The following is a 14137-nucleotide window of genomic DNA, read 5'->3' on the forward strand; positions in this document are numbered from 1 at the left end:
AAGAGGCAGGGATGTTGAGTGGAATGTAGGATCAATGTCATGACAAAGGTAGAAAAAAGAATCTAGTCTGCTTTTCCAACTCCACATCTGCTGTCATAGAATTGTACCCCCTGAACAGCTTGGTGATTATATATGAATTTTTTCATATGTACACTGTCATTGTAGGATATGAACCTGATTCAGATTGCAAAATTAGCTATGCATAACTTTAAAGTTGCTTAAGAAATAGGTTGATGTAAATCTGATATACACTACAAAACAATCCTTTTTTTTTTATTATTGCTAAGGGTTTTCTCAGCAGATATTTATTGGATGCTTACAAAGTGCCAAGCAGGGTGCCATGCAGGGGCTGTGGCTAGCACAGTAGACAAGACAAACCTTAACTTTGCCTTCAAGGAGTTTATAACCCAGTAGATGAGGTCAATGCTGAGCAAAATCACAGTACTAACAAATTGGTAGGTTCTCAAAAGCTCAGTATGCTATGAGAAAGTATTACAGGGGGACTCCAGCTTGCCTGAAGACTCAGGGAGAGCTTCCTTGAGGAAATTACATTTCAGCAGATAGGCGGCTGTCATCCAGGGTGTGTAACTACATTCACATCTCAGCTCTGACACTTGGACAAGTTGCTGTCTCAGAGCTTGAGGCCTCATGTGTAAAATGAGAAAAAAATGTGCTTTTAGCAAGGTTGTGAGAATGAGAGGTAACACAGGTAAAGCACCTCTCCCACAATCAGGCATATAGTAAGCACTAAGTGCTTGTTGCTTGCTATAATTATATATCAACATAAACATCAAAGGAAAACTAAAGAAAGTTTGGATAAAATTGAAAGATATATGCATAGAGGGGAAATTTGGCATAGTCTCCAAATCCAAGGGGTAGTCAGTACATCACAATTATATGGGGGCTTCTTTCCTCCATTTCAGATCTCTGAGCCAATAATAATAATAAGTAATTATAATTATACTACTAATAATAAATAATCATAATTACTATTATTAGTAGTAGTAGTATTTAGTGGATCTCTAAGACTTCACTAAATACTATTTACCTAAGTTGATAAAGAATTGTTGAGAGTTGATCTCTTTCTGGGTACAGTTTAGCCAAAGCAAACTTGGTCAGGTTTTTCAAGCAAAAAGTAAGATACCTGAGAAATAGCTTCCTGGCCCGAGAACACAGGGTTAATCCTATTTGGTAAGCTCAAGTGACAAGCCAGTGTTTAAACCAAATGGGAGGGAAAATGAGGAATGCTCAACTGAAGGTTCGTTCAGAAGAAGTAGCGCCATCTGGATGGGACCTGGAAGAGGGAAACGACCCTGTTTCCCCCACAGGGCGCAGAATATTGTCCCTAAGGGCGCTCAGCTCCAGATGCTCAGCACTCCTTCCCGGGCGCTCCCTCCTAGCCATGTAGGCGCTTGGATCCTAGCCATCTGCGCACCCTTCAGGATGAGTGTGGGTGATTTCGTAAGTGGACGTGACCGCCACCGAGGGGAGAGCCTGCAAGGAAATGGGAGTGACCGGGGATGGCAGGGCGGAGAGAAGAGGGAGCAGTGGGAGGGATGCAGGGGAGGAGTGGGAGGGATGTAGGGCGCAGTGGGAGGGGTGAGGGCGTGAGACGGTGGAGAAAAGAAGAAAAGGGTGCGGTGGCCAGGCGGGAGGAAGTGCGCGAGCTGTCGACTCTCGCTGCGCAGCCGCTTGCGGGTGGAGCACCCAGGTGAGCCCGAGATGCTGCTGCGCTCCGAGCAGGGGCTGCTCCTTCTGCTCCTGGGGCCGCTCGGTCCTCTCTCCCAGGGCGCCCTGGCGGGACCCTGGCAGGCCAAGGACATCGTGGAGCTGGACTTCTCCACTGAGCGGCCACTGCACCTGGTGAGTCCCGCGTTCCTGTCCTTCACCATCGACGCCAACCTGGCCACCGACCCGCGGTTCCTCACCTTCCTGGGGTAAGCGCCAGCCTCCTGGTCCTGTCCCCTCTCCTGGCCTCCCGACACACCCGCCAGTCGGGCCAGCCACTCTCCTCTCTTCTGCGGTGAAACAACTTTACATTTGGTCTTGAGAACACCCTCCCCCACGACACACACACACACCCTCTCCAGCCGGTTGCAGACAGCTTTCGCATTTTTACTTCATTCATTCAGCACGTGTTGGCTGAACGACAACCAAGCACAAGTATTATGGAAATTTTTTGGAAAAGAAACTACCCACCTGCCTTAGCACCCCGCTAGCTGGAGAGGACAGAGACAAGTGCCCCTGGAGGGCTGTTTGAATTTTTTGTGCAGTATACAATAAATAAATAAATAAATAAATAATAAGCTCGTGGATCAGGTTTTGTGGTCCTTTAAAAGCTGTTAGAAAGATTTTGTTTTTAAAAAATAAATTTAAAAAAATCAGACGGAAAAGACCTCAAAGGAGAAGAATATGTGTTACTTATTTCTTTTAAAAATTTAAATGTTAGATAAGTGAGTCCTCGGAGACTACCCCAGCGACTCAGAGCCCTAATAAAAAGATGTCTCTCCAAAATGAAACTGCAAAATGTGGTGCTGCTTTAACAGTTTTAAATGGTTTGTTTGTTTATTTCCTCCTCACCTGTGGAAATGCACCTGTTGCAGGTTTATTGCTTTTGCCTCAGTCTGATCACAAGATGAACAGCTACAAGGACAGTCCTAGGTCATCTAGGCCATAGGAGCTTCCAGAGATGACCACATCTTGACCAGTCCATCATCTCACCATGGTCAAAGGCCTAGACTTGCCCTTCCTGAGCCCACACTGTTAGGCCATTGCTAATTTCACAGGTGGTCTAGTTAGTGGTTAAAAGATTGACAGGCAGAACACCTTGTCTCGACTCCCAACTGTGTAAAACAAGGAGACTCGGTTTTTATGGGCAGCTTGGCCACTCCAAGTCTTTGCTTCTTTATCTGTAGAATAGATTTTCTAGAGCCTGCCTCATAGAATTATTATGAAAATTTGATAATATGATAAGTAATTGGCACAATGTTTGACTTGGAGTATTTAAGTTCCTTGTTTCTTCCTGGGAAATAGTGTTCGCGTAGCCATTCAGCAGTTTTCTGTGTCTCTTTTCCCCTTTGTGGGGAGGAGGGGCCCCGCTTTTTGCCCTTCCCCTTAAGGATAGAAAGTTGACACCTGGCTGCAGCTGGATGGAGGATGGGAAGAATACTCTGGAGAAATGCTGAACGCAGGCCTCTGGATCTGAGGACCCCAAGCCTGACGGGGGGGATGGGGGAGCTCACTGAAAACATGATGAAGTAAGTGTCCATTTACTTAAATGTGAGGACTGAAGTCCTCTTCTGCCACAGCTAGCAGATACCACGCTCCCTCTCCAGGAATGTGCAGGTAGGGATCCCCTTTGGAGAAACAGGTCCAAAAAAAAAAACATGGTATAACTTTTAGGATCCAGGGTCAAACACTCTGCAGTAAAGTTCACCTCAGTGAACTAGCATTTCCACCCCGAACACAGAACTTCCAGGTTACAATTTAGTAAGAGTGATACCTTTACTCTTCTTAACACATCTCTTAGCTTCCCATAACACTCTTTCTTCCCTCTTACCCCAATCCCTTTTTGTTGGAGACTAGAGGATAATGAAAATCCAAGAAACAACCTGGTTTGGTGTTTTTATGTTTTGTTTTACATTTTGATTTTGGGTTGTGTTTGTGTGCATTTATAAAAACAATTCCTCTCCATACAAGCTTCTTTCCAGGTTACTCATCTGCTTGCACTGTTCTCAGTTGATTAGTAGAGGTAGGAGCGCCTTCTCCTGAGCTCAGTCTTCGCTGCTAAATCTCCCCAGGGTGGTTAGCATAGGGCCTGGGGTGGCGGACAGTCATCTCAGAAGGTGACACTAAACTTATTGTCTGTTTACAGTTGTAGAGAAGGTTGAGCTGGTTGTTATTTTATCCCAATTCCTTAAAAGTAAAGATGCATGGGCAAGACTGGCAAGAGTTGAACAGCTGAAAACTAAGTAAGGAAGGAGGACAGTACAAGAGCTGACCCCTCCTGAGCGCTGATCAGTTTCCCAGGCCCTGTTCTAGGCCCTTCCTAATCTGAATTCATTTAGTCTTTCCTGCAGCACTATGAGATGAGTATGATTATCATTCCCATTTTAAGAGTGAAGAATTTCTGATTCGGGGAGATTAAATAATTTGGCCATGATCAGCCAGATAGCAAATGAAAGCAGAGTTTGAAAGTAGACTTTGATCACAGAGACAACAGTACACAAAAAGAAAGCAAAGCAATTTTTATTTTTTAAAGGAAATGGGACAGAACATGTTAGAAAAAGATTGTCCAGAAACAAATTGAGAGACGGAAAAGAAGCACTGACACAAAGATGCTAGGGAATCAGGACCGAAAAACCTCTAAGGTCCTGGAAAGCAGAACTAAGTAAATTTCATCAGATGTTGCAGTTCTGGCTTCCCACAATGGCAAACAGGTTCATCTGTGTTCTGATACATAAAACCAAAAAGCTAATGATAGAAACAATTTAGAATTGAAAAATAGAAGTTGTAATTTCTCCTCCTAGAGGCAATTAATCAACAAACCAGAATATTTCCTCAGCCTGACTTGGCGCAGAACTCCAAAAAGGACCTGGCCTTAGAAATAGTATGTGGAATAGAAATCTCATGTGAGCTTCGTGTTGCAAGGCATTTATGGAATTTTAAATTTTCTAGTAGTTATATTTTAAAAAGTAAGAAGAGGTCTGGGATGTAGCTGCGATGTAAAACACTTGCCTCGCATATGAAATGCCTTGGGTTTGATTCCCCAATTCCAAAAAAAAAAAAAAGGAAAAGACAAAAATAAATGAAGTAAAAAGAAACAGGTGAAATTAATTTTAATAATTATGTTATTGATTTGATTATTTTTAACATTATAACTGTAATTGATATAAAATTATTAATGAGGTATTTGACATTTCTTTTCTCAAACCACATCTCCAAAATCTACATTTTATATGCTTACAGCACTTCTCAATTTAGACTGCTAACATATGTAAAGTGGCTACTGTATTAGAGAGTGCTTACATTTGAGTCAAGACACATGCAGAAGCATAATTCCCTCATGCAAGATAAAACAATGCATAGCTGAGTACTGTGCTTCATAAGAAATCATAAGTATTACAAAGCAAAAGTGCTGTTGAATAGGAATAATATTAACATTGCAGGTGTGCTTGCTTGTCATAGTAATCTGTTTTTTCTTCAGCAAAGTTCATCTTTTTTGTTTTTTGCCAGTTTAATAAATATTCATTAATAATAACTTTCAACAATTAGATTTCTGCCGGGCATGGTTATCCACACCTGTAATTCCAGTGGCTCTAGAGGCTGAGACAGGAGGATTCTGAGTTCAAAGCCACCCTCAGCACCTTAGCAAGGCACTAAGCAACTCAGTGAGACCCTGTTTCTAAACAAAATATAAAAAAAGGGCTGGGGATGTGGCTCAGTGGTTAAGCACTCCCAGATTTAATCGCTGGTATCAAAAAAATAAAATAAAAACAATTAGATTCCCACATCATTAACAAAGTTGCTTTTTCATATTTGGAAAAATACTTATCACCGTGAAATGCACGTTTTTATAACTGATGTATAAAGAGCCACAGATCCTCCATGTGCCAGTTGCTGGTGGAAATGACTATGGAAAGAGAGACAGAGCTAAGAACAATGACAGTTCTGATCCCTGAGAAGCGCTGTTCCCCTGAGTGAGCTCTTAGTGTTCCCCTCCCTCCTGAACCTTTCCACTGTGTTCCTTTGCACAGTGACCCCTTTCTGTCCTCAGAATATTCCCTCCACCCCCTTGCCCAACTAAAAACATGGCACTTCCCTGAAGACATTCTCTTCCCCTGTAACCCTTTAGAATTCAGGTTGCACATTCTCCCACACTCCAGTCCTTTTCCTGTTCCCCCACACAGCTTCTAGGTAACAGCCCACTCGTTTGAACGCAGACTGCTGTAGTTCAAATTCCTTTTGACTTACTCCCTTGGACAAGTTAACTTCATTTCCTTTTGTTCAGGTTCTATATCTACAAAATAAGGATAATAATGACACCCACCTCATTGGGTTATTTTGAGACTAAGTGAAAAAAAAAATCTATGCAACATGCTTAAAACACTCAACTTGGACTAAGCTGACACATATTAGAGATGATTGTCATGACACCAGTGTGAGGTTCTAGTTCTCATGCAATGCTCCTTGTCATAACACTCTGCTCCCCTCTTATTTCTCCTTATTGATTAAAGACTGGCACTGATCTCCCAGCTTCCTCTCTAACATCAAGTCCCGTCATCATCCTGGATGCCTTTAAATCCATCTGAATACACTTCTCCCTTGATTTCTTCACCCTACACATTATTTGATACTCTTCATTCAGTGTGGTAAGCAGCTTGCACCAGCTCACAAAATGAGTTCATTTCTTCTCAACTCTGCATTCAGTGACATCATACTGCTGTCTTGAAATGGTGGGGATTTTTACATCACTGTGGCATAAACGTCATGGTGGAAATTGCAAACAGTGAAAATCAGGGCACTTTCCTGAGAGCTGGCCTGGCAGCACACACTAATTCACACCACTTCATCTAGTGAATTTCATGAGCACACCTCAGTGCTCTTCATCACTAGTGATCTTCCAACATCCAGAAACTTCAATTCAGATTTCTCATCTCCATATCCTCTCAGCCCCTTTATTCTATGGTAAGAGTAAGGAAGTACCTCCACTGAACAATTTCCTCCTCTCTCTACTTCTTCCATATTTGATTTGGGCTTCTTTTTTTAAATATTTATTTTTTTTAGTTGTAGTTGGACACAATACCTTTATTTTATTTATTTATTTTTATGTGGTGCTGAGGATCGAACCCAGGGTCTTGCACATGTAAGGCGAGCATTCTACTGCTGAACCACAAACCCAGCCCATGATTTGGGCTTCTTTTTTACTTTTTTTTTTTTTTGGGGGGGGGTGTGTGTGTGTGTATACCAGGGACGGAACCCAGGGCCTTAATCACTGAATCACATCCCCAGCCCTTTTTGTTGTTGTTTGTTTTTTATTTGAGGCAGGTTCTCACTAAGTTGCTTAGGGCCTCACTAAGTAACTGGCTCCTGCTTCAGCCTCCCCAGTCTCTGGGATTACAGGCATGCACCACAGCACCTGGCATAGTCCTTCTTGATTTATCACCCAAACTCCTCTTGTGATAGTAATCTCAAATCCTGAGCCATTGTTCTTCCTGATAAAACTCCCAAATCTGACTTGTTCCAACTATATTTTCTCTCTTTGGAATCTACAGTGTGGCCCCTAAATCTGGAAATGGAAAAATATTGCTTAATGTTTGGTGCATATTAATAAACCATCTCTGCTCTTTGTGTCAAAGATATACAACTTACATTTGCACAAAAGCTAAAATAAAAACAACTGCAGACTCTTGGGTTTTCCCCCTAACAAACTGCTCTGGAAACGAAATAGCTGCAGCTGTTTTTATATATTCTTTCATTATTTCCATATCATTGTAGTAGGAGCTATTTTTCCCTTTCCTTTTTTCTACATATGATTGAAATACTGTACCTTTGATCAATTTTGTTTTTATGGAAAAGTTCTGCAGCTGTATTAAATATGTTTTTGTCAGAAGGCATCAATATTGTATTCTCAAAACATGGAAATATTCCAGTGCAAAGGAGACTTAATACCAAAACTTTGAAACGTGATTTCCTTTATGGAGCAACAGCCAAAGCACTGGGTTTTAATTTCATTTTGTTCAGAATATAATCTTTGTTTGGTCTCCTTCCTCTTTCATCAGACTAGCCTCCCTTGTTCTTTCACTTACCACATATTTATTAAGTAGCAGCTGTGTGCCAGACATTTGTCTAAATACTGGGGAGAGTCTGATAAACCAGACAAACAAGGTCCCCTGCTGTCAGGGAGCTTGCATCAGAAGTGAGGCTGGGCTAGATAGGAAACCAAGGAAATACATGAGGCTGATTTGAGAGAGTGGTGAATGCTGTGAAGGAAATAAGGCAGGGTGATGTGGCGAAGAGCTCCCCAAGGTGATATAGTTCGAACCTTTGTGCACCAGCTCTGGCATTCAGGTATCTGACCCAGACTATCTTTCAATGCCTGGGCTCCTTTCCCAGATGCTAGTTTTTCCTTCCATTTCCCAAAGAGGACCAATCTCTTGTCAAATCTCAATTGCTTACAGATATTAGCTACATGAATCTAAATGAGTTTTTCTATCACCAAATAATCACAATACCAAGAGCTAGAGTCAATGCCTAGCTAAAGGCAGTAATGGTGTCAGTCTTGAGTGACTCTCTCAGAGCAGGTTCCTCACATTGGTTTTAAGGCCATGTCTTGGGACCTGTGCCCTAGGGGTTACTAGTCACTGATCTTTATACTCACCAATCTGTATCCCTAGCCTAGATGTGTCGCTTGAATTCCAGACACACTTGGTCAAGGGCTAGATGGAAATAAGGTTTTTGGTGTTACTTCAGCATTTCAAATTCTACAAAACTAAACCTTCTCTCTGTTTTCTCCTTCATCCTTATCACCAATCTATTACCAACTCTTTATCTCAACAAATGATATTACCATCTTCCAACTCATTTCCCAAGATAAACCCTTGCCTCCTCCTCAACATTGAATTAATAACTAAACTTATAATTTCTATGTGTAAATATGTCCTAAATGTATCCACTGCTCTCTATCCCTGAGGCAAGTTACCAAGTTAGAAGTCCAGAAATAAGTCTTTCAAAAGAAAATGAAGTAAAAACATTTGACTAGGTTGTCTTGGAAAAAATAATTATACTTTCTTGCTTGTCTTCATAACAGTTCTCCAAAGCTTCGTACTTTGGCCAGAGGTTTGTCTCCTGCATACCTGAGATTTGGTGGCACCAAGACAGACTTCCTAATTTTTGATCCCAAGAAGGAACCAACCTTTGAAGAAAGAAGTTACTGGCAATCTCAAGTCAACCAGGGTGAAACTTTTTAAAGATTCTATATTTTAATTAACTTGTGTCTGTCATGAGAATACTGGGAGAAAAGTGTTATTGCTCACATATTATAAATTCACAAGAGATTAGGACCCCAACTGATCTGTGGAGGTGCCTAAATGACAGGAGCAAGCTATGGACAGGTTTCCTCATTTGATCTTTTCATGACTGTGGAACCTTACAGACAAGGTGTGCTGAGCATAACTGAGAAGGAGTTGTGCTATTAATAGGACAGTGGTTGTAGCCAAAGGACAGGGCTGCTTGGAGGGAGCACATGGGCAAAAAGGTGACAAACTGAAGAGGCTATTTCCAGCTTAATATATCCACACAGCAATAGATTTTTTTTTAAATTTAGCACATTTATTCTGGAAATAGAATGTGGAAGGAAGATCTAACAAGGGGTACAGAGATACACTCTGCTTCTACAAATGGGTTTCAAAAAACTTGATTTCCTGGGCAATGGTTCTCAACCATTTTTGGCTGTTCATATCACTTGCTATGAATCTGAATATTTGGATCTCTGGGCTCCAGCCTTAGAGTCTGAGTTTAACGAACTAGTTAAGTGATTCTGATATTAGAAGTGTGTGGCTACTATACATACGGTGCAACGCTACATCATTTACAACCGTAGAAATGTGAAGTTGTGCTGCAATTGTGTACAATGAATCAAAATGCATTCTGCTGTCATAAATACCTAATTAAAATAAATAAATAAGTTTAAAAAAAAAAAGTGTGTGGCTTCACCTGAGAAACCTGCCCAATGGAGTTTTGAAGATTGTCCTGGGTCTTTCAGAAGTGCCACTAGATGTCAAATGGAAGTTAAATCGCTGTCTGAGCAATTGATAAATATATACATCAACAAATTATGATAATGTGTATCTAATACCGATATTAATGAGTAATATTTAATTATTTTATGTATTACATATTTTCCTTTTGTTTATTTTCTTCAGCTAGGAAGTAGTTAGAACATTTAATCGGACATTGGACCAAAATTAAGTGAGTGGTAATTAGAAAAAATAGAAGAAAGGCAGGGGATTCTCTTTGAATAATGAGTTTTGGAATCGTTTGGATTTGGCCCTTTCCAGCAGTCACATGCCTTCAAAAGCTCTAAACCTTTTTAGGCAGGAAACTGTCCTTTTGTCACCAGTTTTTTTTTTTATCTTGGGGGGAGGGTTGTCACTGGGATTATCCCAGTTCCTCTGAAACATCCTTTATGAGTGCAGGGATAGAGGAGGCCCAGTTGCCAGCAAGTCACAATGTGCAGGTTCCCAGAAAGGAAGTGGTTGGCCAGTCAAACGCCCTGGCAGCAAGCACCCAGAGGCCCTGCTGCCTTGTGATAAAGAAACACAGGGTCCCCAGCCTAGTAGCAAGGTTTTCCAAGTACATGGGTTGTGGTCCCAGAAGCTTGGATGGTATCAAATGTAGAGGGGGGAAAAGTCAATAATCTCTATCTTCATTTTTTGGTGGGGGGCTGGGTGGGTACCAGAGATTAAATTCAGGGGCACTCAACCACTGAGCCACATCTCCAGCTCTATTTTGCATTTTATTTAGAGACAGGATTTACTGAGTTGCCTAGCATGTCGATTTTTCTGAGGCTGGCTTTGAACTCCTGATGCTCCTGCCTCAGCCTCCTGAGCTGCTGGGATTACAGGCATGAGCCACTGCGCCTGGCCAGGCCTATCTTCATTATAGCAAGAAGAAATCACTATGAAGTAGACAGAGGCCGTGTATGATAAATGTCTACTATATATTTTAAAGTGAACCTTAACAGAACTGAACTAGGTTTTCTGTTAGGGTCCCCTGGTAATTTCATACTTCTGAGCTACCTTTTGGGGTTTTTTTTTTTTGTTTTTTTTTTAATTTTTTTTATTTTTTAATTTTTTTTTTATTGGTTGTTCAAAACATTACAAAGCTCATGACATATCATCTTTCATGCATTTGATTCAAGTGGGTTATGAACTCCCATTTTTACCCCAAATACAAGTTGCAGAATCACATCGGTTACACATCCACATTTTTACATAATGCCATATTAGTGACTGTTGTATTCTGCTACCTTTCCTATCCCCTACTATCCCCCCTCCCCTTCCCTCTCATCTTCCCTCTATACCCCATCTGCTGTTATTCAATTCTCTCCCTTGTTTTTTTTCCCCTTTCCCCTTACAAACTCTTATATGTAATTTTACCTTTTGAATTATTTAAATAACTTGAAGCCATATCCAGTGTTCTATGACCAGTGTATGTCCAATATGTCCAGTGTTTCTTAGGAACATTCTTCTTAGAGTTTTTTTTTTGTGTGTGTGTATGGTGGGTGGTAAGCTGGCAAATTTGGCACATATTGTTCTCTGATCTCTTACCCAATAACCTGAAACTTAATTATGCTGCTTTAGTCATGTAATAGCTAACTAAACGTGTGTAGGATTTCAACCTTATTACAACAAACACACATTCTCTAATTCTCTTTTTCACCCACAGATATTTGCAGATCTGGATTGCTCCTTTCTGATGTGGAGAAAAGGTTACAGTTGGAATGGCCCTTCCAGGAGCAGCTGCTACTCAGAGAACAATATCAGAAAAAGTTCAAGAGCAGCACCTACTCAAGTAAGGAACAAAAGTCTCCCGGCAGGTGTACTGGCCACAAAAGTATTTGGTTAGGTTAAATTTGGGTTTGAGTCTAGTAAGCCCCACAACAGTTGTGAAAGCTATACAGTATTTAAATGTTATCAAGAGTTCATGGGAGGGGCTGGGGCTGGGAGTGTAGCTCAGTGGTAAAGCACACACTTATCGTGTATAAGGCCCCAGTTTCAATAACAGCACCAAAAATAAAAAGGAAGAGTTAATGGGAAATATTGAACCCAAAACTTTATTTCTGGCTTTTTCCTTTTTATCTGACTTTGCCTACTAGCCAAAGATTCATGAACTAATAATGAATGACTGTTACTACTCTCAAGAACTAGGGAGACAGGCACAGTGCACACTCATGTAATCCCAGTGGCTTGGGAGTCTGAGGCAGGAGGATCACAAGTTCAAAGCCAGTCTCAGCAAAAGTGAGGCACTAAGCAACTCAGAGAGACTCTGTCTGTAAATAAAATACAAAATAGGGCTGGGATGTGACTCAGTGGTCAAGTGCCCCTGAGTTCAATCCCCTTACCCGCCCCCCCCCCCCGCAAAAAAAAAGAACTAAGGAGACAGGAAGACATGGATATATTCCTCATGTAAAATGTGAAAATCATTCACAACTTGTTCATCTGTTTCCCTTGCCAGAAGTAACTCCTATAGGTTGATAATCTCTAATCTGAAAATGCAGACTTCAGACTTTTCCAAAATCCAAAATTTTTTGAGTATCAATCAGATTAAGCATTCTCAACTGGTAAAGCCTATGCGAATATTCCAAAATCCAGAAAACTCTAAAATTTGAAACACTTGGTCCCAGGCATTTCAGATAAGGGAGTCCATGGGAAGAGGTGATATACATCATTAGGCAGGCAATCCTGACTTATACCGGTGTTGGCCACTAAGCTACTTTCTCATCTAAGCAGGAATTTATTTCCATTCATTGAAACACTTTTTTTAAGTCTTCAAAAGAGGACATCATTACCACACAGGACTTTAAAGCAAATGAAACAAGCTATCTTTAACTATGCAATGTATTTTTATCTGAAATTGATGTTTTCTGATGTCACTCTAAATCTCAATTAAGATAATCATGTGCTCAGATACTCTAAAACTGTCTTCTTTTGGCTTTTAAAAATATATATTATCATAACTTTATTTGGTTAGTTAACATTTCTTAAAATCATAGTCATATTTTATTGCCCTCCACAAATGTCAACTTTAAAAAAAAAAAGTGAAGGTTTGTGACAATCCTGCATCAAGCAAGTCTATTGGCATCATTTTTTCAATAGCACATGCTGATTTAATATCTCTGTGTCACATTTTGGTAAACTTGAAATATTTTAAAGTTTTATTGTTCTTGCTATGGTGATCTGTGATCAGTGATGTTAGTATTTTAATTGTTTTAGGGTGCCATAAACCATACCCATTTAAGATAGCAAAGTTAATTGATAAGTGTTGTGTATGTTTTGACTGCTCTGCTGACTTGCTGTTCCCCCATCTCTCTCCCTCAGCTCAGGCCTCCCTATTCCCTGAAACACAACTATGTTTAAATTAGGCCAATTAATAACTTTACAGAATCCTCTAAATGTTCAAGTGAAAATAAAGCCAGGCATCTCCTACTTTAAACCAAAAACTAGAAATGATCAAGCTTGGTGAGAAAGATCAAAGCTGAGCTAGGCTGAAAGCAGCCAAATTCTGAATGCAATGGACAACTCACTGTTGGAAATTGAAAGTTCTATTCCAGTGCACACACAAATGATAAGAAAGCAAAACACCTTTATCACTGATACGAAGAAATGGATAGTTTAGCAGTGTGGGTAGATCAAACCAGCCATAACAGTCCCTTGTGCCAAAGCCTAATCCAGCCTGAACTCTCTTCAGTTTTGTGAAGGCTGAGAGGACTGAGGGAGCCGCAGACAAAAAAAAAAATTTGAATCTAGCAGAAATTAATTCATGAGGTTCAAGGAAAGAAGCATCTCCATAGCATTAAAGTGCACAATGATCAGTAAATGCTGATAGAAGCTGCAGCAGGTTATCCAGAATATCTGCCTAAGATCATTGATGAAGGTGGCTTTGCTAAACCTCAGGTTTTCATTGTAGACAAAAGAGCCCCCTATACTTAAAGAAAATAGTCATCTAGGACTTTCATGGCTAGAGAGGAAAAGTCAATGCTTGGCTTCAAAACTTCAAAGGAGCGTGGCTCTCTTGAAAGAGGGTGATACAAAAAGTGACTTTAAGGTGAAGCCAAGGCTCATTCACTATTTCACAAAATTCTAGGCCCCTGAAGAATTATACTAAATCTATCTTGCTTATGCTCTATAAGTGAAATAGCTCAACATTAGCGCTATTGCTTGACCTATTGCTCAAGAAAAAAAGATTTGTCTTACTGAGTGTGATAGTGCACACCTGTAATCCCAGCTATTTGGGGGGCTTAAGCAGGAGAATCACATGTTCAAGGCAAGCCTAGGCAACTTTGCAAGACTCTGTCTTAAAATAAAGCATAAAGAAGGGCTGGGGATGTATCTCAGTAGAACAGCACCTATGGGTT

At 40.6% G+C, this 14137-nt stretch overlaps 1 protein-coding gene across 1 annotated transcript in view; it reads left to right on the plus strand.

The window, feature by feature from the left end:
• The first annotated feature begins 1623 nt into the window (after positions 1-1623).
• Hpse (heparanase) overlaps positions 1624-14137 on the plus strand; it is a 39002-nt gene continuing 26488 nt past the window's right edge. The window contains exons 1-3 of the mRNA XM_046457683.2: positions 1624-1937; positions 8810-8955; positions 11449-11574. Coding sequence (XP_046313639.1) covers positions 1723-1937; positions 8810-8955; positions 11449-11574 — 487 coding nt within the window. The 5' untranslated portion in view covers positions 1624-1722. The remainder of the gene's footprint in view (positions 1938-8809; positions 8956-11448; positions 11575-14137) is intronic.

This window comes from Marmota monax, unplaced genomic scaffold, assembly GCF_021218885.2.
Source record: "Marmota monax isolate L192 unplaced genomic scaffold, Marmota_monax_Labrador192_F-V1.1 WCK01_AAM20220418_F8-fsc00128, whole genome shotgun sequence".
NCBI classification, from domain to species: Eukaryota; Metazoa; Chordata; class Mammalia; order Rodentia; family Sciuridae; genus Marmota; species Marmota monax.